At 39.2% G+C, this 25,210-nt stretch overlaps 1 protein-coding gene across 1 annotated transcript in view; it reads right to left on the bottom strand.

Moving 5' to 3' along the window:
• LOC122807660 (netrin-4-like) overlaps positions 1–25,210 on the bottom strand; it is a 1,595,546-nt gene that overhangs the window by 103,534 nt on the left and 1,466,802 nt on the right. Inside the window, exon 8 of the mRNA XM_044078603.1 lies at positions 15,329–15,397. Within this exon, the coding sequence (XP_043934538.1) occupies positions 15,329–15,397 (69 nt within the window). The remainder of the gene's footprint in view (positions 1–15,328; positions 15,398–25,210) is intronic.

Consider the following 25,210-nt stretch of genomic DNA (forward strand, 5'->3'; position numbering starts at 1 on the left):
TGGGCAATAATGTAACAAGAGTGAAGGAGGACAGACCATTACACAAGTAGATGGTGGAGATGCAATAAATTATCAGTTGACTTATAAAAGGTACATCAGGCTCACACTCTGCAAGGCAAACTAGGAGGTGGAACCAAATAAGTGTGTGGCTTATTGCAAGAATAGGCTAAGCCCAATTGTGGATTACTATGTGCATTTAGATTTCTGCTCTCTGTGTGTCTATGAAGTGAGAAAGAAAGACAGCAGGAAATATAAGAGAGTAACATAGAAGAAGATGAAGGTGATGTACAGATGAAGATGATGGAGGGAAAGGAGGCATGAAGGTGCAAGGAGTAAGAAGATGAAGAGGTTGACTTTTGGGACTTGAGAGTGAGTTAAGACTTCATGATCCTATGAGGAGAATGATGACAGGAGACCCCATTGTAGATAGTGGCCCAATCAGTGATTCACGGGTGTTTCAGTATGGATTAAAGTAGATGTGGTATTGTTTTATCTGTAGTAATGTTAGTCAACTTCTAATATACGACTGCTGAAGGGCAATCAAGGGACCTATGTGCATACACATTAAAATATCATGCATATATAAATGTGGGTTGCTATTAATAAACAGGAGGGGACAACATCCAGACCTGCTAAAGGTTGATCACTGGGCATATGTTTATGGACATTGCAAATTTTTATTTTTCACCATCAGTAGTATTTTACATACTCTGAGTTATGAATTAGGAAGTGTGCATGCTTAAATGTAATTGTATATAGATTAGATTTATTCAAAATGTTACTATGGATGGGTTCGATATCCTCTAAACCTGCTAGGGGTAATTAAGGGTCATGAAAGGTGGACAGTGCAAACATTAATTAACTTATGTGTTAGGAAGGATACCAGTTGGCATAATGGTTAAGGTCTTCGCCTCCCGTGCACACGTTACAAGGTTCGATCCTGACCTCCAACCAATGCTTGTTTGGAGTTTGCATGTTCTCCCTGTGTCTCTGTGGGGTTCCTCCCACCTCTGAAAAACATGCTGAGTGCTTCCATCTCAAACTCACCAATGAATGGAGCACAGACTCTATATGGTGCCCTACAGGGGGAAGAGTTGTACAGAACAACCACTTTTGGGCACCTACTGTGGTGTGCAGTTTCCTCAACATAGGAGAACACGGAGCTTGATGGTGTAAAATATGGCGCTAGGTGATTTGGTCATGTTGACTAATGTTGCCAAATGGGCATGGGTAGTTACTAGTGATAAGTGGATTGAGGATCCAGCTTACGCTGACCTATGCCAGGGAACCACGCTAATGTTGGGAGGTGTCTATGTGCCCCTACTGGTTAGTGTGTGCCCACCATAAAGCCTAGCAACCCTGGTTCAATAAGCTACTGGCCAGTGCCTAGATGCCCAGCTTGGGTTACCTGGGATAGCTCTGTTGAGTGAAAGCTGGATGTAAAACCAATCAACCTGCCAAACATGAACTAAGAACTGCTACACTTAATGTGGGTTCACTGATGAGATGCAGCTTGGAAGTGGATGGCATGATGATATGGAGGAGGCTGGACATCCTATGAATCCAAGAGATAAGATGGAAGGGCTGTGCAGCAAAGCCACTAGGCTTGGGATACAGAGTCTACTACTCAGGAGGGGGACAGGCTAGAAATGGTGTGGGAATTATGGTGAAAGAGATTTTTCAGAAGATAGTGAAGGATATCATCAGAATTAGTGACAGACTCATGGCAATCAGATTCCAGTGTAATGATAGGGCAGTATTCATAATCTAGCATATGCCCCACAGCAGGGTTGTGATACTGAGAAAAGGAGTGGATTTAGGCAGCAGTTGCAGGACCTACTAGATAAAGCAGGACAAACATGAATTGGTGTTGATAATGGGTGACTTTATCGGGATAGACAGAAGAGGATATGAGGACTGCCTGGGTCCACAAGGGTGGGGCAACACGAATAAAGAAGGAGAGACCATTCTTGACTTCTGTTTAGCAAATGGCTTGAATGTAGCCAACACATGGTTCAGAAAGACAGACAGTCACAAGATCACATACAAGAGTGGCCAACATGCAACTCAGGTAGACTTTCACCTAGTAAGGAGAAGGCACTGGGGAAGAACCAATGATTGCAAAATCATCCCCATTGAAACAACCCACAGCATAAATCACTTGTTGCCACAATCTACTGCAAGCAGTGTTCAGAGAAGGCTCTAAGGTCAACAGAGACCAGACTGAAGACCTGAAAGTTGACTTGAGGGAAAATACAACAGTTCAAGGAATTACTCAGGGCTGTAGCACCCCAAGAAGAGGAGGAAATAGGTGGAGTTGAAGAAGAATGGCAGCGCTCCAAAACAGCAAGTGTGAGGACTGCATAACAGATATGTGGCTGAGTCAGGTATGGAAATAAGGTACATAAGGAAGGCTGCTGGTGGAATGCAGAAGTCCAGGAAGTCATCAAAAGAAAGAAGGAGTGCAGGAAAAAGTGGGAGACAGAAATGACCAATCAGGCTAGGCTCGATACTGGTTGGCTAACAAAGAAGCTAAGAAAGTAGTTGCAATAGCATTGAATAGGTATCAGAGACACTCTACCAACGTCTGGAAAGTGACTCATTAGGTGGCACAAACAAACTATATCAGGTTGCAAGGCAATGACAGAAAGATAAAGAAGATAGTCCGACACCCTTCATAAGGGATGCCAGCAACAACCTGCTCACCAGTCCACAGGAAATCAAAGGTAGATGGAAGGAGCATTTCCAGCAGCTTCTGAATGAAGAAAACCCCACAGAAGCTGTACTGCCCCAGAAACAGCTTACAATGAGAGAAGAAGAGGAGCCCACCCTAGAAGAATTAAGAACAGCACTAAGGAAAATGAAGTCAGGGAAAGCAGCAGGCTCAGATGAGGTCACAGCAGATATGATAAAGATGTTGGGTGAGATAGGGGAGAAATGGCTCCTGATGGTACTCATAGCAGTGCGGAGAGAAAGACATATTCCAGATGACTGGAGAATAAGCATGCTCATGCCACTGTGTACAAGAATAAAGGGGACATCCACAACTGTGGGCAATACAGTGGAAGCAAACTCCTATCACACTGCATGAAAGTTCTAGAGAGGGTGATTGATAAATGGACATGCAGAGTAGTAGAATGTAAGATAGGAGATAAGCAGCTCGTATTCAGATCAGGATGCAGCACAACTGACCCTATGTTTGCGGTAGACAGATAGTTCAGAAGAAGCTAGAGATGAAGAAAGAGTCCAACTGGGCATTCCTAGACTTAGAGAAAGCATATGAGAAGGTCCTAAGAAAGCTGATCTGGGCAGTATTGTGGTGGTTCAAAGTCCCAGAAACATTGGGAGAATTACTGCAGTCTATGTACAAGGACCCAATGACTCAAGTACAAACAGTGTTTGGCCTCATGGAGGGGTTCCCAGTGGGAGTGGGTGTACACCAGGGTTCAGCTCTGAGCCCACTGCTGTTCATACTGGTGATGGACTACATTAGCAAACAGGTTGGAGGGGACAGATCAACAAAGTTGCTGTATGCAGATGATGTGACATTATAGGCAGAGTCTGAGCAAGAACTCCATTAAAGTATAGAGCAATGGAATGCAAAACTGAAGGATGAAACTAAGCACATATAAGACAGTGGTAATGGCAGCAAACTGGGGAAATCAGAATAAGCTGAGAATTGAGATAGAAGGGAAGATAGTGGAACAGGTAAACAGCTTCAAATATCTAGGAGGGGTGTTTGAAGAAAAGGGAAGTCTGAATGAAGAGGTTAAAGCAAGAATCAGAGGGGCTGCAGCCAACTGGCATAGAGTGTCAGGTGTAGTCTATGACAGAAGAATGCCAAATAAGCTGAAAAGTAAGGTGTACAAGACAGTGATGTGACCAGTACTACTGTATGGTACAGAAACCTGGGCAGTAAAGGCAGAGCAGATGAAGAAGCTAGAGTTGATGGAAATGAAGTGCCTGAGAAGGGTAGTAGGATGCACTCTGTGGGATAGATGAAGAAATGAGGATGTAAGGGCAGAAGCCAAAGTAGCTCCAATTGCAGAAAAGATCAAAGAGAACAGATTACAGTGGTTTGGACACATGCAGAAAAGCAGAAGACAATCTGGTGAAGAAGATTTGGGACAGACAAGAAGAAGGTAAGAGGAAATGAGGATGTCTGAAAAAAGAATCCCAAATTTAAACGTCACACTGTCAAACTGTTTTAATAAAATGGATGCTGAAAAAAGTATATATAAGTATAAAGCTTTCAAGCACAAAGCTATTTCCCAATGTTCACAATACATTACTTTCTCACAGCCTATACACTAAAAGAACACAGTATAATTAGCACAAATTAGCCAGCCTAATTACATAATTAATTCTCTAAAAGTTTTTTTTTTTAAATAACAGTGCATCAAATGTAACAAGATTTTTCTTTTAACACAGGTTTTATACTGCTAACTGCATTCAAGCCAGGGGAAACATCCTAGTACGTTTGTATGTCACAGTTCGCCAAATGTCAGTGCGTTTTTTGACGATGTGTGAGAATTAAATTTATGATTTATTTTTTAAGAATAGTAATATGAAAAAAATTAAATATTTTAATATGAATGCTTTTGAAAGAAAAGCTTTAATGAGTTTAAGTATTAGGAATGACATTATAGTGAAACAAGCAGATAAAGGAGGCAACATTGTTATTATGGACATTGAACAGTATAATTCCTTTATGTATAAACTTTTATTGGATGAATAAACTTTTAAAAGGATTGCTATATCTATGTATAATAATATAGTTTATAGAGTCAAGCATTTTTTATATGAATTGTTAATGGAAATGAGTATTACCCCAGAATTGTATAATTATTTGTATGTTGCTTACCCAGTATGTCCCTTTATATACAGATTGCCAAGGATACTTAAGAATGTTACACACCTCCTGATGAGACCTATAGTGTCTGGCTCACAATGGGCAACCATGGCTATTTCCAAATACTTGGAGAATGTGTTACACTCCTTATTCATTCATTGTAAGAGTTTTATTAAAGACTAACCATCTGTTGGATGATTTATGTTATTTTCTGCATATTAACACATATTTTAACTATGTTATGGTCACACTTGATATAGAATCATTATTTATGGTTATACCTAATAATGTTGGTGTTGAACATATTAGAGAACTTTTGTTAAAGTATAGTGGGTTCTCCACACAAAAGATAAGACTTCTATGTAGCATGTTAGAGATAGTTTTAGAAAATGTTTTTTCTTTCAACAATGAATACTACCACCAAATACAGGAAGTAGCCATGGGAACTTCAGTAGCTAACAGCTATGCAAATCTGGTTTTGGCAAAATGGGAAGAACAGCATATATACAGTGAAGATCTATTAGGGATGGCCTGTAATACTGCATTTTATAGATGCTTTGTAGACAATGTCTTCTTTTTATGGGCAGGTGGAATAACGGAGCTCCGGAAATTTGTTACACATCTTAATCAAACTACGGATTTTCTAAAGTTTAATATAAAATTTGCTTCAGATAGAATAGATTTTTTAAACATTAATTTTATATGTACTGAGGGACAACTACACACCACTATCCATAAGAAGAATGTGGAAGCAAGCTTTGAAGTACGTACATGCAGATAGCATGCATACTAAACATATACACAAAGGTTCAGTAAAAAGCCATTTTTTGCGAGCCAGCAGACTTAATACATCTGATTTAGACCTTGAAACAGAAATGGAAAATATGGCTATACATTTTATTCGGAGGGTATATAATGCTAAAATGATAAAAGAAGCTAAAAAAGAAACTATCTCGATGTGCTCTAGTATTGGCAAACCATATTTATTAGGGAATAATTCTGTAAATAATCAAAGAAATAGTAATCATCCAAGATGTACTTTGGGTTATTTAACAAAATACAATAGGTTTACTAGTAGTATTAAGGAAATAATAAAAAAGGCATATTTTACAGTCTGATACTAATATTAATAAATTTATAGGAAATAAACCATTTTTTATTTATAAAAAGGAGAGTAATCTTAAGCAACTATTATGTTATAAAGATCTGAAGAGAAGGGGTGGAAGTTGTTCTATAATTACTAATAAATGCATGACCCCTTGTCATGATTGTAGTTTTTGTAAGTATTTAAATGTGGGTAAATCTTTTATACACCCATTAACACAGACTGAATTTTATTTTAAGGTTTTTGCTACCTGTAATTCAAAAAATATTGTGTACTTAGCTAACTGTGAAGAATGTCCCAGTTTCTATATAGGAAAAACTAACATAAAGTTTAAGGAATGGATATCTTCCCATCTCTCAGAAATTCGTAGGAAAGTGGAGACTAATGCTTTGTATAAGCACATTCAAGAAGCAGGAGAACAGCATACATTTAAGTTTAGAGTTTTGGAAATTATTAGTGTTGGAGATAGAGGTGGTGATTTAGTGAACAAAACTAAGTTAGCTGAGTACAAGTGGATTAACTATTTCAGGGCTGACATTTCCCCTGGCTTGAATGCAGTTAGCAGTATAAAACCTGTGTTAAAAGAAAAATCTTGTTACATATGATATACTGTTCTTTAAAAAAACATTTTAGAGAATTAATTATGTAATTAGGCTGGCTAATTTGTACTAATTGTACTGTGTTCTTTTAGTATATAAGCTGTGAGAAAGTAATGTATTGTGAACATTGAGAAAGAGCTGTGTGCTGGAAAGCTTTGTACTTGTATACACTTTTTTTCAGCATCCATTTTATTAAAACAGTTTGACAGTGTGACGTTTGGATTTGGGATTGTTTTTTTCCTATTTTGGTGTTTCCTTGGATCCTTTAGCTGCCCTACTAAGGTGTTTTTGGAAATGATGATGTCCAGCAAGGCGGTGGATGGATTGTGTGAAAGAAGATTTGTGACAGGCAGGCATGAGAATTGAAGAAGGCAGGAGTGTGGCATTGAATCAAGAGAGATGGCAACCGTTAACATGATTCCCCAACACCATGTAGAAAATGGGTAAAAGGGGTCTGATGATGATGATGATGATGAAGGATATGTCAAAATGGACTTTGAGTTAAGATGCAAGGGATGGTCTTTTATGTGTTTGGATGAGCTAAATGACATATTTGATTAGACAAAGAAAAAAAAAACAAAAGAGAAAAGAGATTCTCCAGTGGCCCTGCACTCTGTGACCCTTAGACTCTGGAAAATGAAAGCAGAGAGGTTGGTCATGGGACTAAGGGATCTATAACAACACAGAGCTATGACAGCATGTGGAGATATACTAAAGTGTTTCTCCATTTATAATGTAAATTTGGGAGATGATATTGAAATAAACTGTCAGCTGATTTTAGAAAGGAAAAGTATGATCAGACCTTCCTAAGAGCAAGATAGGCATAGTTACCTCAACAAGTCTCTGACGTTTTGGACACTCATAGAAAAGGAAAACCTTGTGACACAGTTGAGTTTCCAATACAGCTATATGAAGTAATGCAATAGCAGCTTTTACTTAAGTTTGTGAATAATATGTGGTGCTTTCCACAGGAACAGCACCTGATGGTTGGAAGCATGCAGAAAAGTACATTTGTGTATGTTGCACTCACCAATAAAAGTAAGACATTCAAATTCCTCACTGCTGCAGTAGACTTTAGGCTATATTAGTTGTGTCTTGCCCAAGGTACATCAACCAGCCAGTTTCCAAAAGATCTGGCTCCTTCCCACACTTCTACTCTGACTGCTAATTGGCCCAAACAAATTTATGTTTTAGGTAAAGCAATCTGATTATTTTATAAAATATAAGGATTATGATCTATTGGTTGGAATAAGGTATAGCAATCTTGTAAATGTAATCATTTCATTAAATTATGAAAAGAGCACATGTTAAGAAAGTAATTGTGTATTTCAAACTATTTAGCATTTTGGATACTTAAGAAAGAGATGGATAATGCATTTCATGGGTATGTTTTGAAGGAATTATGCCAGATATATATCTTGGATGAGTAAGAATATTTTTTTTTAGGATTTATATTTATTGCAATCCATAGTCTGTGCATTCATGACTAAATAAATATTTGAAAGTCAAGCAGGCACATACCACCAACATACATACATGCATACATACATACACAGTTTCAGTTATATTAGTGTTTAGTCTGCTGTTTAGAAGCCATGAGGAGACATTTTGAGGTTGGTTTCTAACAAGCATACAGTGGTGGAATGGGAAGATGAAAAGTGGTAAATGACCACATCATCAGCATACATAGCTGTTTTGAACATGGGGTAATCATAGGGACGTTTACTGATACGTAAGGATGTGAGTAGAAGAGCAATACAGATCATTGTAGTATTCCTAGTAATCGGGAGGATTAAAATGAAATGGAAGAACCACTCCTTACTGTAAAGGATTAATTTAGAAGGTAGATGGAAAATCAGTCTGCTGCTCCAAGACTAAAGTCCGTTAAAGCTAGGGCAGGTATGACAATGTTGCGAGCTACTAAACGTTTGCATAAAGTCAGTAAAAACTGCATATGAGAGATTATCTTTGTCAATGTTTACAAGAACATTGCTTCTCAGTATCCAAAAAAATAATCAAAGTGCTTTCACCAAAGCATATTGTACTTCTTTAAATAATGTTTGGCTTAGATGTGAATAATCTTTTTCTAGGCTCTGTTCTAGAAGGGTAAGAAGGTAGGTCTGAAGACAAGTATAGCTGGGTTTTACAGTTTTAGGAAGGGACAAGCTTAGCTTTCACAATGTCTAGAAAGACAGTTTGGTGATTGAAAAATTGAAGTATGAAGCAAGGATGGAATGGTTGTTGGAAGATGATGGTGAAGGGGAGGGGTGGTGATACTTTGAACAATTCAGAAATCCATCCTCTCAGTCTCTTGACAACAGTTATCTACATATAAGGAATGCTTATATATATATATATATATATATATATATATATATATATATATATATATATATATATATATACACACACACACACACACACACACACACACACACACACACACACGTATATATGTATAGTTATGGTTAAAAATGTCTAAAGCACATTTGATTGAAAAGTTTTTTTTGTGGTGAAAAACACTGAAAGCATACAATGCAGAAAGCTCTTCTGACTGTAATTTCAAATGACTGCTCATATTTATAGTGTTTGTAGTTATGATTATGAAAATGAACATTTGACTGAAAAGGATATAGTGGTTGGTGTTTGTATGAAAGTTCATGGATTTTAGGGTTAGGTTAAGGGTTAGGTAAGGAGATAGATTTAATGCTGTACATGCTTGGTGTTGTGTGTTCTTTATCCTTTTGTCTTGTGCAGTGGTACTGTTAGGGAAAGGGTTTTTAGTAACGTAATATGCCGAGTTAGGGTTAGGGGTAGGGTTATTGTTAGCAGACATCAGTAAGCTGGTGCTGAGAAGGATAAGTCTTATTCTTGACTCAAGCATGCATATCAACTTCCAGCAAGTCCTTCTCCATGTCTTTCATGGGCTTTTATGACAGACTGTTCACTCCAGCCTGGACTACAATCATGTCATAGTCATACTTACTGGCTCCTGACAGACAGCTGCTTGTAACCCTGTCCTGGTTAAGCCTAGTGAGCATGGAGCCAGTGTGCCTAACAGTAGAGGCATTGTTTACTAGGATGTTTCCAAAAGTTGATTTATTCTTATTAGACAGTAGTTTCTATTATGGGATGGTCCTGAACATGAATTATCTTTATTTCTTGACCACCTAAATGGAAGTACATCCTTCCTGAGGTTTGATAAAGTTTACAAGAAAGCTGATAACACGGTTTGCACTACAATTTATAGAAAAGGATGTCATTGAAACAATTTATTGTATAGGACCATCATGCATCCCAACCACATCTTCAAGAACATAGTGAAAGGGCAAGGATTCAAGATGTTGAGGCTTAATTCTGATGATGGAAAATTTGAGGTTGAGCTAAATGACTTAAAATTTAGACTGAGGGAAAGGGGTTATAAGAACCTAGATATAAAAGAGTCACTTTCAGATATTAATGTCTACAGACATACTATAGCAAGACTATACTTCTCTCAAGAGGTGCCACCCACAAACATTTCTGTTACGCCCATCTGTGAGACAGTATGCATACCTATGTTTTTGGGAACAACATTAACATTATAAAAGATGTTGTGAAGAAAAACTGGCCTATACTAACTTGTGACTTGACCATTAAGAATACTGTAAGAGACAAACTTAAATTCTCTTTTAAAAATAAGAGAAAATTTGAAACATGTGCTTTGTCATCCTAAAGATTTGAACACAGATCAACAGAGGGGGATTACAGTTCCTTGCAGGAATTGCAGCTTTTGCATATATATTGATTCCACTGTGGAGTTTATACATCCAGGTTTTTTAATAAAGTTTTTAAATTTAATATAGGAGCTAGTTGTGACACATCTGATGTGGTTTATTTAGCGGTTTGTTCTTGCAGAATGTGTTACGTAGGCAAGACCAACAGATATTTCACAGACAGAATAAGAGAGTCTATATATATATATATATATATATATATATATATATATATATATATATATATATGATATAAAGAAAGGGCATCTTAATAATGCATTAGCCAAGCATATACACATTTCTGGACATACACATGCATTCAAGTTTTTAGTTAAGGAGGGAGTAACAGCTGGTTATAGAGGGGGGGATATAGAGAATAAAGCTGAGGTATCTGAAGCAAAATGTATAATCAAACTGTGGGGTGATGCTGGTTTTGGCCTCAGTGATAAGGCACCGCTTAAACTCCTCTTGAAGGACAGACCTTTGTATAAATAAAATTATATGACTTGACACAATATAAATATGTATGTGGGTCTATTATACGTGAAAGAAATTTCAGAAAGCCGAAACCCATATTGCCGAGACCATATGTTTGACTCCTGAAATTTAGAATATGCCAAAAAAATAAATAAATAAAAGCAAAACACTACATTATTTTAAAGCTGCCCCCCCATAACCCCTTAACTTTAATATACCAACTCTGAGATTGCACTACAGTGCGGCGCAATGAGGAACTGTCCATTCAGAACGTTCAAAATTTCAAAAGTCGAACATGTGGTCTCGGCCATATGGGCGTCGGCTTTTTGGAATTTCGAACATCTCTAGGGGACCCATATAAATATATGTATATATATATATATATATATATATATATATATATATATATATATATTTATATATATATATATATATATATATATATATATATATATATATTTATATATCTATATTTATATTTATATATAAATATACAGAATATGTTGTGCTATTACTTTAAATGCCAATGGAGAGAATAATGTATTCAGAGGGAATTTTTCTGATTGGTTATTGGTCCAATACTGTGTATTATTTAAAGCATATGTATGAGTTAAAACCTTTGAGCAACTGATGAAGCAGTTTCTCAACTGTGAATGCTTATGTGGTAATTTTAATAGAATTTTTATACCGGTTTACCTTCATATTGTCGATCACATATGATCGACCGGCTACATCGTCGAACTGTTTCCGTGAAACCAGAACCGCAAAACTTTTAAAAAGTCGAATAAATGTTGAATTTTAACATTTCTGGCTGCGGCACACCTCCAAGCCAGTGCTATCATGGGTTAAAAAGGGGGTGAGATTTTGCCATTCGGATATGTGGAATTCGACGTTCGGGACGTTCGCACTTCTGTATTCGCGGAAGCGGGGTCGACCATAGTGAGATCAGCGTTTTGAAGGTAAACCTTTTATACCACCTCATTGCTTGATTCACTTTTATAACTTTTTAGACATATTCCTTGGTTTTAAGTGAATCATTTATCCTTAGTGCCACAATAATTGTTAGTCTGCCATCTTTCCAGATTGTTCAGTGCTACTTTTTTTCCTTATAGAAACTTGGGAGGAAATGTAAGGAAGCAAAATACAAGACTGCACAGGATATGTAGGAAAAAACAATGTGCAAACTAGAACAACTGGTAACAAGTCCAAGTAAACTCTTACAGGCCAGAGCAGACTGCAGACAGTCACCTAAAGATGAAGGAAAAAAGATTTTACAGAAAAGGCCTAAGGAAAACTTCACTTGCACACAGTAATCACTGTCCTGCTACAACTATAGCACAGTGAGCTCAGAATAAATTAATGCAGCTAATCTCAGTATAGAACAAATAGAAAAAGTGACCAATGAAAATCAAGTATAAATTCAATCAGTTTGCACACTGCTACTTATAAACAGCAGCAATTAAGGTAGACTCACTACAAGAACCACTAATGTCTCAAGAAGACACCACACTAAGACAGAAACAAGCTAATTGCAAACAGTGAAAACAATGATCTAAATGGATAAAATCAGATAAAACAGATTAAATTCAGCAAAAAGATAAAAAAAGAACTTTCTTAAGCTATTTCTCGTGTAACAAGTGTTCAGACCAATTTTTAAACTTATCATGCTGAATCAGATAAGCACAGCTTTCCAGATTCTTTGTTAAAAGACAAAAGAAGGTCTCAGCTGATCTCAGTATATATAAAACAGTAAAATGTAAAAGGTCAATGGAAAGCAGCTATAAATTCACCTAATTAGTTCCTGGCTAAGAAGAAATAGGATCAATTAACAAGAACCATTAATGTCTGAAGGTGTCTCCCGTACTAGGCTAGTTCATGCCTATGCTAACGAGTACTTCAGTAATTTCATTTGAAGGACCATGCATATCATTGGCACAGGCCTCTCTCCACACACATTCAGACATGCATACACACACACACACACACACACACACACACACACACACACACACACACACACACACACACACACCCCCAATCCCTCCCACGAACTCACCCCATCCCTCCCATATGTCATGGACATCCCTCCCATCACCCACATGCACTCTCTCACAAACAAACATATACATGAACACACACACACACACACACACACACACACACACACACACACACACACACACACACACACACACACACACGTATGCACAGAAACACAAGGATACACACAAATCAACAATCTTTATCCCCCACCCAACCACACACCCCTACTGGTAATATCCAGGTAGAAATACACTCTCTCACACACACACACACACACACACACACACACACACACACACACACACACACACACACACACACACACACACACACACACACACACACACACACACACACTCATCTGACTCTATTTATAACACAGTCTGCAGGTACACATACTACAAACACACATACCCACACAGCCCCACTAAGGAAATGCGATCTAAATAAACTCGAGACCTGCTACAACAAAATTGCCAAATTTGCCACCGGGGCATCCTACCACGGTCACCACTGTCTCTCACTTACTGAACTAGGCTGGCTAGAACTCCCTCATCTCCTTCAATGGTATCAACTCACACTCGCCCACAAACTGGTTAACCATCCTCTAAAGGTCTCATCCCTCCAGTATCTACTCCAACCCTATCTCACCATCAGACCACTACGATCCAGCAACAAAAATCAATTACAGGTTACTAGATCAATAACACTGCTGGAGAAGCACTATTCCCCAGTGCTATAGCCAAATTATGGACCCCCTCCCATAATAACCTCTCTACCATCATGCACCCACTTCAAAGCTTTACTTAAAGCACACCTAAAAATATGCTGGCTATGCCCTTGTAACTCTCCCCTCTAATTTCTCCCACTCCATCTACCCTCTACCTCTCTTCCACCCCACAAACTACCTTTGATTACAGCAAGCTCTGATACTTCCATGCCTATCTACTTATTATATGGCAGTAACTTCTTATTGTAACAATTGTTAATATCTGCTATGACTTCGTGGATAGAACAGATGCTAGTTATCTACTGAATGTACTATGTTCTTCATCTGTAACTATGTTTGTAATATTTTAATTGCAAGGATTCTTAATCTGTAACTATGCCTGTAATATTTGTGGAGCTTTTCTCCCTGGGCCTCCGCTGAAAATGGACCTATGTCCAGTCGGACATTCCTGGTCAACAAATGTAAATAAATAAATAAATAATAATTACAGCATCACTGAATGTCACTCCACTGAACTGCAACAGGGTCTCAGTCTTTTGGCAATGTTAATTTACACAGCGGAGGGATAACTTGACAGTGTAATGGGTAGCATCAGACACCACTGTCTCTCACTTACTGAACTAGGCTGGCTAGAACTCCCTCACCTCCTAGGATGCCCCAGTGGCACCAACTGATTATGGCTTATAAAATCCTCTATAATCCGGACAATACTCCTACACTTAAAAATATTATCACCCCCTATAACAATCCTAGACCGCTTCGATCCTCTAACAAACTACTAATTCAGACTAGCAAAATTAATAACACAGCCGGTGATTCTCTCTTTGCTAACTCTGTAAGTAGATCCTGGAACTCACTTCCAGCTGATATTACCTTACTTTCCACCTTAGGTCAATTTAAAACTAGACTCAAACAACATTTGTCACTTAACTGGCTATGTCAATGTATCAATCCTGGCTAACTCGAATGTGTAAAAATCTGTTAACCAGTTTACTGTGTAATTTAATTTAGTCCTGACTTGTGCTCAGGACTAACTTTAACCTGTGGAACTTGTTTAACTTGCTTACTTATGTAATCTCTGTAAATAATCTGTTTGTAATATGTAATGCTGGTATTATGTAATGCTGTATCTGCTTACCCTTGGAGCTTTTCTCCCTGGGCCTCCGCTGAAAATGGACATGCATCCAGTCGGACTATCCCGGTCAACAAATGTAAAATAAAATCTCTGAAAGAGGGCACGTGACCAATTATCATTAGCAACTCCCCAGGATTGCCTCATTATCCTGCAACACGACAATTGAGACAGACTTCTGCTGTGATTTTCTCACTCATGGAAGATCACTGTGGTAGATCAGTTTCTGAATCAGAAGGCTGGTAGCTTGTGGTAGGACTTACCAGCTGTCGTAACTATTTCCGAATTCCAGGGACTATCTCTGCCTTTTGAAACACACCCAAACACAAACTTACACAAACAATCTGGCTGACAATATGTTTAGCAGAATGCTTTTCCAGGCCATCAGAATATTTCATGTTATTGATTTATTTATTTTTGTTGAAGTTGGTCAAGAAAGAATAAATAAATAATACTAAGAAGGCAAAATAATATGCTTGTACTGCAGTTCTTTTTGAATTTGTCATATCCATTTCTATTTGTAGTGTGCGCTGTGAAAGCTGATATTAGTGTGATAAATAACAAAGCAGCATCACACAGAATGAGTTCCCCATGTTCTCTGCAATATGCAACAATTCTTCTTCTTTATATCTTACCATAAGCATACTTCATTTTGCAGAAATCAGTAGCATCCTCCAGCATTTTTTCCTTACACACGCACTTCTCTGACATGAGCAAATTCAGATTGGAATTGAAGATGGGAAAGAAATGAAGATAAACAAGTATCTGGTTAATGTTAAACCAAAGTAGGCCTATTTAGAAATACATGAATTGCAATTATTTATTTACTTGTTTACTAATGGAAAATGAACTAAACTAAAACAGAGCCATTTCAGTCACAACATGAATCAAAGGCAGCAAAATAAGCATGCAAAAATACATGTATACATAAGAATAACGAGTAGGACTCATTAATACATATGTTAGTAAAGTAAAACAAATGGGTAAATAATTAGTACAAAACATGTGGAATAATCTGTAACTTGTTTTACACTGATCATTGTAAAAGTTAAAGTTATTCCAATTATACAACTTGCTACATTTAGAAGCACTGGCTACAGTCCAGGAGACCAATGCTCAGTTTTCAGAATGGGCAGTTGAGGGACTAGAGTCTGGAGTTTCTCCCTGGGCCTTCACTAAAAATGGGGTCTGTCCCAGTTGGACTTTCCCAGTAAATAAATGTTAAATAATTAAATAGGTGCGGGAAGGATGGGTTTGAGCAGTCAACACCACTTTGCTCTTGATTTGAAGGAGAGAGGCTGCTTGGTCTGTGGCAATGGCAACATTTAACAGTGGTTAGGTGTATCATCCAGGAACGGCCTTAGGTCAACTGGTGCCCTAGGCAAAAGGGCTCCACGGTGCCCCCCCCTACACCACCTGATGCCCCCCATCCTGGTCTACCTACACCAAATAAATACTGGAAAAGTACCCCTGCTAGAGCAGCGCCCTAGGCAGCCGCCTAGTTGGTCTATGCCTAAGGCCGGCTATGGTATCACTTGCCTGGAACAAGGCATGCTGACTTGTGCTGTGCCAGGCAAGGGCTTCTCACTGAGTTGGGAAAACAGGAGGCGAGGGTCAGAGTATTCATGCCTTCTCTTTCCAACCATATGCAGCTAATTGGAGCCTGCAAGAAGTCTAAGAGAAATAAGAGTAGGACAATCCACAGGACTTGCAGTTAAGAGAAATAAGAGTAGGACAATCCACAGGACTTGCAGTTGTCCCGCCCCTGACCAACTGACTTTTGACAATGGGAGAATGGATGGACCATTAGGGCTTCCAGGGCAGTAGTAAGACCACAGGGCTCTAGCTTAACTTGAGGATACCTGGTCCACAGTCCTCCAGAACAAATGAGCCATCCAAGTTCAGCTAGTAGAGCCATCAGAGATAGGTCCTGCAGAGATAGGAGGGTGAGGAGCTCAGGAGAGGGGAACAAAGAAAAATAAATAAATGTAAGATCTAAATATCAACAATCAGTACATGTAAAATACAGACAACTCTGAATAAAAAAACATAATCTTCTTAGTAAAAATACAGTGAAATATGCAATGACTGTTTTTGCACTGATGAATGTAAACTTTCATGTTATTCCTGGACACAAGAAGGAAAACTTAATACCAAATTAAAATGAACATTAATAAAAATGAAAGGCATCATGTGTCTGAATTATAGCAAATATAAAAAGGAATAATTTCAGCACAGAATATGTAAAGTAACAGCAGATGAATCTCTTCATTAATAGCTAGAAAAAGTGTTTAGCTAAGACCTGAAATGATTTAATCTCAAGGTCCTTACTAATCATGGCAAATTCTTCTACACAAAATGTACTAAAACAACAGCAGTTGAAACAAACTTATGTGATGTCTAAGCCTACTTAGAGCTGTCAGCCCATTGGAATCTTAACTGATATTTTTCCATTGTTTACATTCCTTGCAAATGAAAGGAGAAACAAAGAATCATAAATTACAACTAGTGAAAAAATAAAGAAAATATTTTAAAGTACAGTAAAGCATTTGAAAAAGTTCTTTCTACAATGGGTAAATAGCATACTCTTTTTGGGAAAACTCAATGCCAAGCAGGAACAGGACCCGGAACTTGCCAAAAACGAGGCTAAGATGGTAATAGATCCAGTCTTTATTAGTCTTTATTAGACTAAAAACAGTGAGTAAAAACAATAAAAGGCAATGAAATAAGCAGTGAAACAAGCGCTTTCGCTCGGTCAGTACCGAGCTTCTTCAAAGTAAAAAATGAATGTGCTCAAATACTAGGTCTTAAATAGGTAATCGTCCGTCACATGACCTTGTTAATTCATTCCATATTAATTCAAAACCACAATCTATTGTAAAAGAAACCATGTAGACAATCGAACTACCCAGATCATGTGCATAATGTGATTTATGAACATCTTTATGAGGTTTCTAAAGGCAAAGAAAATAATGCCTTTTATAAACATCTACAAGTCTGTAGTAACATGGAATTGAAATTTATAGTTCTGGAACAGGTATTACCAGATATAAGGGACGGTAACTGGGAAGCCAGGTTAGAGTACCGAGAACTTTTCTGGCAACTCAGGTTAGATGCTGGGAGATCCCCTGGTTTAAATGAGAACATCAATATTAACAGCGTTTTGAAGTTAAGAATGGCTCGACTTTAAAGTTGATTTTTAAGTGTAGGTCTGTATTAAAACCCTAGACGACAGTTGGGATTGCCCAAAATGTATTATCTGGGTTATTTATGGTGTATAGTTTATTTTTTTATTTTTATTATTTTTTTGTTTAACTTATAGAATTAAGTTCTATATGCAGGGTACATACATATTTTTAAAGTTAGATAACGCATTAGTTGATTTAACTACATGAAGTATTGTAATAGTATTTTAATATTGGTCCACGGTTTTAGTGGTTACTATGTGTTTCACATTATGCACATGATCTGGGTAGTTTGATTGTCTACATGGTTTCTTTTACAATCGATTGTGGTTTTGAATTAATGTGGAATGAATTAACAAGGTCATGTGATGGACGATTACCTATTTAAGACCTGGTATTTGAGCACATTAATTTTTTAATTTTTTGCTTTGAAGAAGCTTGGTATTGACTGAGCGAAAGCGCTTGTTTCACTGCTTGTTTCATTGCCTTTTATTGTTTTTACTCACTGTTTTTAGTCTAATAAAGACTAATAAAGACTGGATCTATTACCATCTTAGCCTCGTTTTTGGCAAGTTCCGGGTCCTGTTCCTGCTTGGCATTGAGTTTTCTTGGTTTTTGCTTTTTATTTATTTCATACTCTTTTTGAGGTTACACAGTGATATTCTCTTTTATGGAAACATAGACTTAAATGTCAAGTCTTGCATTATATACAAAAAGCTATATTTTTCAGTTATTTCACTAAGTGATGAGCATCTGGGTTATAAGGACACTCTTCCCTATCACTATTGTTGTATTTGAACATAACTGGAGAATTGTAATAATTTGAAATGTTGGGATCTGCTAGAAAGACCAAACTTACATATATTAAGTCTGAGACACCATTTCTTGGGATATTTCCTTTTCCCTGAGGTATGGCGATGTCAGAGTTGGTATATATAAGTTGTTCAGCATGGGGCTTGCCCCCCCCGAAAAAAAAAGTTTAAAGGAGAAGAGAGATTTTTGAGATTCACACTTCTCTGTGTTTTTTTTATTTTGCTTGTCTGACTTGGTAAATCCCTCGCATCTGGGGTGATGGGGTTTGTACCCCTGCAAAAAAAAACTAGTTTAAAGGATTAAAGAGATGTTCAATATTTGCTGATCTCCTGGTTCTGCAGTCTGTTTTCAGTATTTCAAGTTTGGCACTAACAAACCTTGGCATTTCAATACAGAGTCGACCACCATCTGTTTACAGTATTAACTTTTTTCTTCAGCAGTGAAAATTTACACTGCCAAATTATTTTTCTAAATCACTTGATAGAATCAATCGGGCGCCAGTAGCATTTCCAGGAAGAGTACAAGGATAATGAGCATGCAGCTCTGCCAGCTGTCCCGCCTCCATGCTGAGGCTCCTGCTAGCAGAAAATCTCAGGTGTAGGGAGGTCTATGAATCAGAAAGGCTTACCTCAAAGGGGAAAATGGCCATGTTGAGGCTCCCCCCTCACATTAAGCCTTTCTGAATGTCATCCTGTGGTAATTCCAATGTTTTTTCAAAGCCATATTATTTCAAGAAGCTCTTCAAATACTCATCAGCATTAACAATACTCCAGTAAAATAAAAGCTCTGTATAAACAGGAACAGCAAAGGTTCAAGAACAGAAACAGTGATATACAAATCATAGTAATGAAAGATGGACTGACCATATTCCATAATGTCACTCTAATCACTCTACAAGAAATGCACTTAGTTTTACTTGGTTGAAGCTAGACAGTAAAAAAATGGCACCAGTAAGTTGTCTCATATTCACATTACTAAATATATGTTAAGGGTCAGACTACAGTCATAGTTCTGCATTTTCTGAAGCCCTGTTGATGTTCATACAAAATATATTTATCCACATGTTCTGTAATCCTTCTTCAACAAGTTTTTTCAAGGACTCTTACAAGAAGTGTTGACAGAAAAACATGTATGACCACATAGATGAATGAGGTTGTAGAAACTAGAAAGAGGACCTATTCACTTGAAGGACTAGTACTACAAATGAAGGCACAATAGTTTCATAAGTCTGAATATTAAACTTACAGCCTACTGGACTTTTAGGGGATTTACTGCTATAATTCCAGATTAATATTTTGTTGTTAGCATATAAAATCTCAAAATTATTTTTGAAGAAAGTTAATGGCTAACTACTAATTACAAGAGAAAGCTCATTCTGTAATTGTGGTGGACATTATACATGTTTATCGATCAATCTTTTTCTGTTTGTGATATTTATTTTGCATTAAATTCTTCAAATCCATATGAGTTAACTCAGTGATATTTTTCTGGCATTGACTCTTAGAACTAAATGAGATACTGTCCTAGAAGCAGGTATTGGTCATCTCTAGTTAACCTATATGAATACTGAATATAATGACAGTTCCTGAAGATTTTTCATGTAGTTCAACATTTCCAAATATACATTTTTTCTAGTAAGGAATTATATATTTTGAAGTTATTTCAGGAGTGTTGTTCAAAGGCTACAGAATGCAGCAATTCAATAATTGGTCAGATTAAGGAGGTATAAACTGAGACAGTGATTGGTCTGAATTGTTTAGATTCACAGGTTCATAGGTAAGTAATAGGCTAACTTCATCATGTATACATTTTCAGCCCTGTGACTGTCATATGCTCACTAAGTTTACAGTGTTGTGAAACTGTCCTACCTATATCGGTGATAAGGTTTAAGAAGATACATGATGAGGGCAGGGCAGTAATAGAACACAAGAAGCTGTTCAGTTTTGTAACAAGCACCTTCCACAAATATAAAAAAATACTCATGTCTTTGATTCTGTTTATGGGAACTTTGTAGAAGAATAAGAAGTTATGTACCTACCATAATGTTCCATGTTAGTTGTCTTCTTCTCGCCTTCTTTCTTGCAGGTTGGGTTCGGAGCCGATCCTCAGCTCCGACTCAGCCATCTTCTAAAGCTCGAGAGCTATCTACTGGCTCGAGGCCTCCCCATATCCCACAATGCCTGGCGCTAGATCCCCAGATCTCGTTTGGTAGACCTAACTACAGACAAATATAAGGACACCTGTCCTAACAGCATATGTTTAGCTACAGAGCTAAAAGGTTGAGGGAACAAACCAGATAAGACACAGCCAGCTAAAAGGAACTCAGAGGGCAACTCTTCTCGGTCTGTTAGGATAGGGGGATTGAGGGTGGGACGCAAGAAAGAAGGCGAGAAGAAGACAACTAACATGGAACTTTATGGTAGGTACATAACTTCTTAATGTTAAGTTGTCTATCTCGCCTTCATTCTTGCTGGTTGGGACAGTGTCCCTAGCACCTCAGTCCTGGGTGGCTCATCGGAACAGACTCTTCAGCACAGTGGAACCAAAATCAGCTCTGCTCCTAGAGGCCACATCCAACTTATAATGAGAAATAAATGTATGGGGAGTGGCCCATGTAGCTGCCGCACAAATGGCTTCCATTGGCAATCTTGCCTGAAAAGCTACAGAAGTAGCTAAAGCCCTAGTAGAGTGGCCTTTTGGTTTAGCAGTGAGCTGTTTGTTCCTCAATTGATAAATCAAAGTAATAATAGAAGTCAACCACCTAGATAGAGTTACTTTAGACACTGGCAGACCTTGTTTACCTTCAGCATAGGACAGGAAGAGCTGATCTGATTTTCTAATTTGTTTAGTCCTATGCAAGTAGAAACGTAATTGTCTATGAACATCCAACTGATATAATTTATGTTCAGCTTTGTTGGAATAATTTGGGAAGAAGACCAGAAGATCAGTGGACTGGTCCAGATTACTCTCAGAAGGTACCTTAGGAAAGAAGGAGGGATTAGTCCTGAGGGAAACTCTGTCATTATGGAAAACTAAATAAGGAGGGCGAACACAAAGGGCTTGGAGTTCGGAAACTCTTCTGGCTGAGGTAATTGCCACAAGAAAGAGGGTTTTCCAAGAAAGAAACTTTAAGGAACATGAAGCTGCGGGTTCAAAGGGTGGCAATATTAGGGAAGCTAAGATCAAATTAAGATCCCATGGAGGCGGGGGATCTCTTGGGCCTGAGAAAAGTAGTCCCTTTGAGAAAAGCTTTGCAAAGCTTATGGGACATGATACTAGTTTCAGACAGGCCTGTATGAAAATTTGAAATTGCGGCTAACTGAACTCTAATGGTGGCAGAAGAGGACCCAGCCTGAAAAAGTTCCGCTAAGAAATCTAAAATGTGGTGGACCGAGGCTGAAAAGGGATCTATGTTTTTAGACTCTGCCCAGCAAGAGAAACGTTTTCACTTATTAGCATAAGTTTTCCTGGTGGTAGATTTGTGCAAAGATAAGATGATTTCACGCACCGACTGGGAAATGTCCAGAAGCCTGGCTAAGGTTGGAAGTGGAGCAACCAAGCAGTGAGGTTGAGAGACTGCAGGGATTGGTGTAGCCCGCTTGACTGATGGATCAGGAGGTCTGGTACTGTGTCCAGGGTCCAGGGCTGCTCTAAGAGGTGATGATGCAGGAACGGAAACCAAATTTGTCGAGGCCAGTATGGGGCAATGAGGATCATCTTGCATCCCAGTGCGGTAGCTTCTGTATTAGTTTGGGAATCAGGGGAAATGGAGGGAATGCATAAAGAAGTCCCTGAGGTCAATCGTGGATTAGAGTGTCTCTGGGAGGGTATCCGGGAAGAGGGAAGAGAGAAAAGAAACTGTCGCACTTGCTGTTGAAGGGGGTGGCGAAAAGGTCGCAGCAAGTCTGACCCCATTTGCGGAAGATTTGGTCTGCCACTGTCAAATTGAGAGACCACTCGTGAGGCATGAGAATTGCTCTGCTCAGCCTGTCCGCTATAACATTGGACTTCCCAGGGATGTGCATTGCTATCAGAAACCGCTGGGAAGAGATCACCCATTGCCAGAGTCTGAGTGCTTCTCGACATAGGGGGTAGGACTTGGTTCCGCCCTGCTTGTTGATGTACCACACTACCGACATATTGTCTGTCTGAATTGCAATGGTCCCGGTGAGAAGAGAGTTCTGAAGAGCTTGCGACGCTAAAAGCACAGCTCTCATCTCCAAGACATTGATATGCAGATGGTACTCGTGGGGTTGCCATGTGCCTTGGACTGTTCTGCCCTGAAAGTGCCCCCCCCCCACCCGATCAGGGAGGCATCCGCGATCACCGTGGCTACTGGAGGAGGAAGAACAAATGGTCTGCCCTGGGGTACTGATGGGGAAACCATCCACCAAGCAAGCTGGTCTTTGCATGTCTGTGTAATCATAATCATGTGAGACACTGGAAGTTGTAGAAATGACCATTGGGAGAAAAGCAACCACTGAAGAATCCTCATATGAAAACAAGCCAGGGGGACTAGTATGATCACTGCTGCCATGAGGCCCAATGTCTTTAGGATGAATCTGGCCTGAATTTTCTTGCATCCTAATAACAACTGTACATGTCGGCGAATATCTAATACTCTGTGTAATGGAAGTCTCGCTGACATGTCTTTTGTACTTAAACTTGCACCTATAAAGGTTATAGACTGACAAGGCGACAATGCAGACTTTTCAAAATTTATTGTGATACCTAGCTTGGAGCAAGTTTGGATGGTGTAGTTCCTGGCTCGTGGCAGCTGATGTCTGGTGGTAGCAGTAAGGAGCCAGTCGTCTATATAGGGAAACACCTGGAATCCTTGCCATCTCAGGTGAGAGGTAACTACTGCCATACATTTGGTGAACACCCTGGGGGCTGTGGTGAGACCAAAGGGCAGAACTCGGAACTGATAATGACTGGCTTCCAGCCGGAAGTGGAGGAATCTTCTGGAGCACCTGTCTATTTTGATATGGTAGTACGCATCTTGAAGATCTATGGAGCACATCCAATTGTCCTGACCCAAAAAGGGTAGAATGGACTGAAGCGTGACCATCCAGAACTTCGTTCTTTGTGCAGACCTGTTTAGTCTGCTGAGATCCAAAATGGGTCTCCAGTCCCCTGTCTTTTTTGGTACCAAAAAAAACCTTGAGTAAATTCTGGATCCTTGCTGGTCTGCTGAGACTCGTTGGATGGCTCTTTTTTGTAGCAGTTTTGAGATCTCTTGGATGGCTTGTTCCCTTAGACTGGGTGAACATCTGGAAGGGATTTGTTTGACCATAAGGGGGTATGAATGAAGGGAATTCTGTAACCTCCGGATATGATAGACTGTACCCATCTGTCTTGAGTTATGTCTTGCCAGGCTTTTGGGTACAGCGATAATCTTCCCCCAAGTGCCTCCAAAGGCGGGCAGCTGGGCAGCCCCTCAGGGATGCTGGAAGGGCTTGTCAGAGAAGGAATCTCTGCTGCCCTGATTTTGCGGGCCCCCTCTGCCTCGAGGGCAGCGTCTATTGTTGTTCCCTCCTCTGCCCCTGGAGGGAAACTCACCATGTGTGTCAGGCACGGCTCCCTGGGGTTTCCAGAACCACATTTTGCCACTTTTCTGACCTTTGGGGTATGGTCTAGAAGGAGTGGAAAAACGGACGCCCACAGCAGAGAGAGTCTTGCCTTTCTGCTCACACCTGGTAAGGGTATCCTTCACCTGTGGTCCAAAAAGAGCAGAACCATCAAAAGGGGTATTAGTGAAAGATGCCTTATAGGGGTCCGCAAAGTTACATAACCGCATCCAAGCATGCCTTCTCAAGGCCACACCTGTGCCTGCAGCTCTACTCACCCCATTAGACGCATAAGAAATGAGCCACATGGAGGAGTTCACTATCGAATTAAGAGTCGCCAGCTGGAAGGTAATCTTATCCTGGGCCCCCACAGCTGATGGATCTTGAAGGGTATCTCCTAGCTCCTTAAGGAGATCCCTTTGAAGGCATGTAAAATGGCACAAATAGTTCAGCGACCACATGGAAAAGGTCGCTGAGGAAAACATCCGCTTCCCGTATCTGTCCATCGTCCCAGACTTCTTATTAGGGGGATGGACAGACAAAGAAGTCATAGCCAACTCCTTTTTCATGGCCGCTGCTACCACCATAGCATCAACAGGGACACCCTTTGTCAAAAATTGTTTGTCTTGTGGTGCTGTGATGGATTTCTTGGGCCTTCGGGGAGTTGTTTCCACTGTGTCTGGGGATGACCATGCCTTTCGAGCCACCACTGCCATCAGTGGATCGAAAGGCGGAGAAACCCAGGAGGTGGAGGGGCGAGAACCAAACGCGTCCAGATATACCGACTCATCCTCAGAAGGGTTAAGGGTAGTCCAGTTCCCCCTCTACCTAAGCATCTCAAGGATGTCTGAGAAGGAGACATCTTCAGAGGGGGACCTCAGGGACCCTTCCAAATCCTCTAAGTCGGTATCCAAAGTGACAGACTCAGGGGACTCAACATGCTTCCTCT

Source organism: Protopterus annectens, chromosome 7.part1 (assembly GCF_019279795.1).
Source record: "Protopterus annectens isolate FY-2018-M chromosome 7.part1, PAN1.0, whole genome shotgun sequence".
Taxonomy (NCBI): domain Eukaryota; kingdom Metazoa; phylum Chordata; order Ceratodontiformes; family Protopteridae; genus Protopterus; species Protopterus annectens.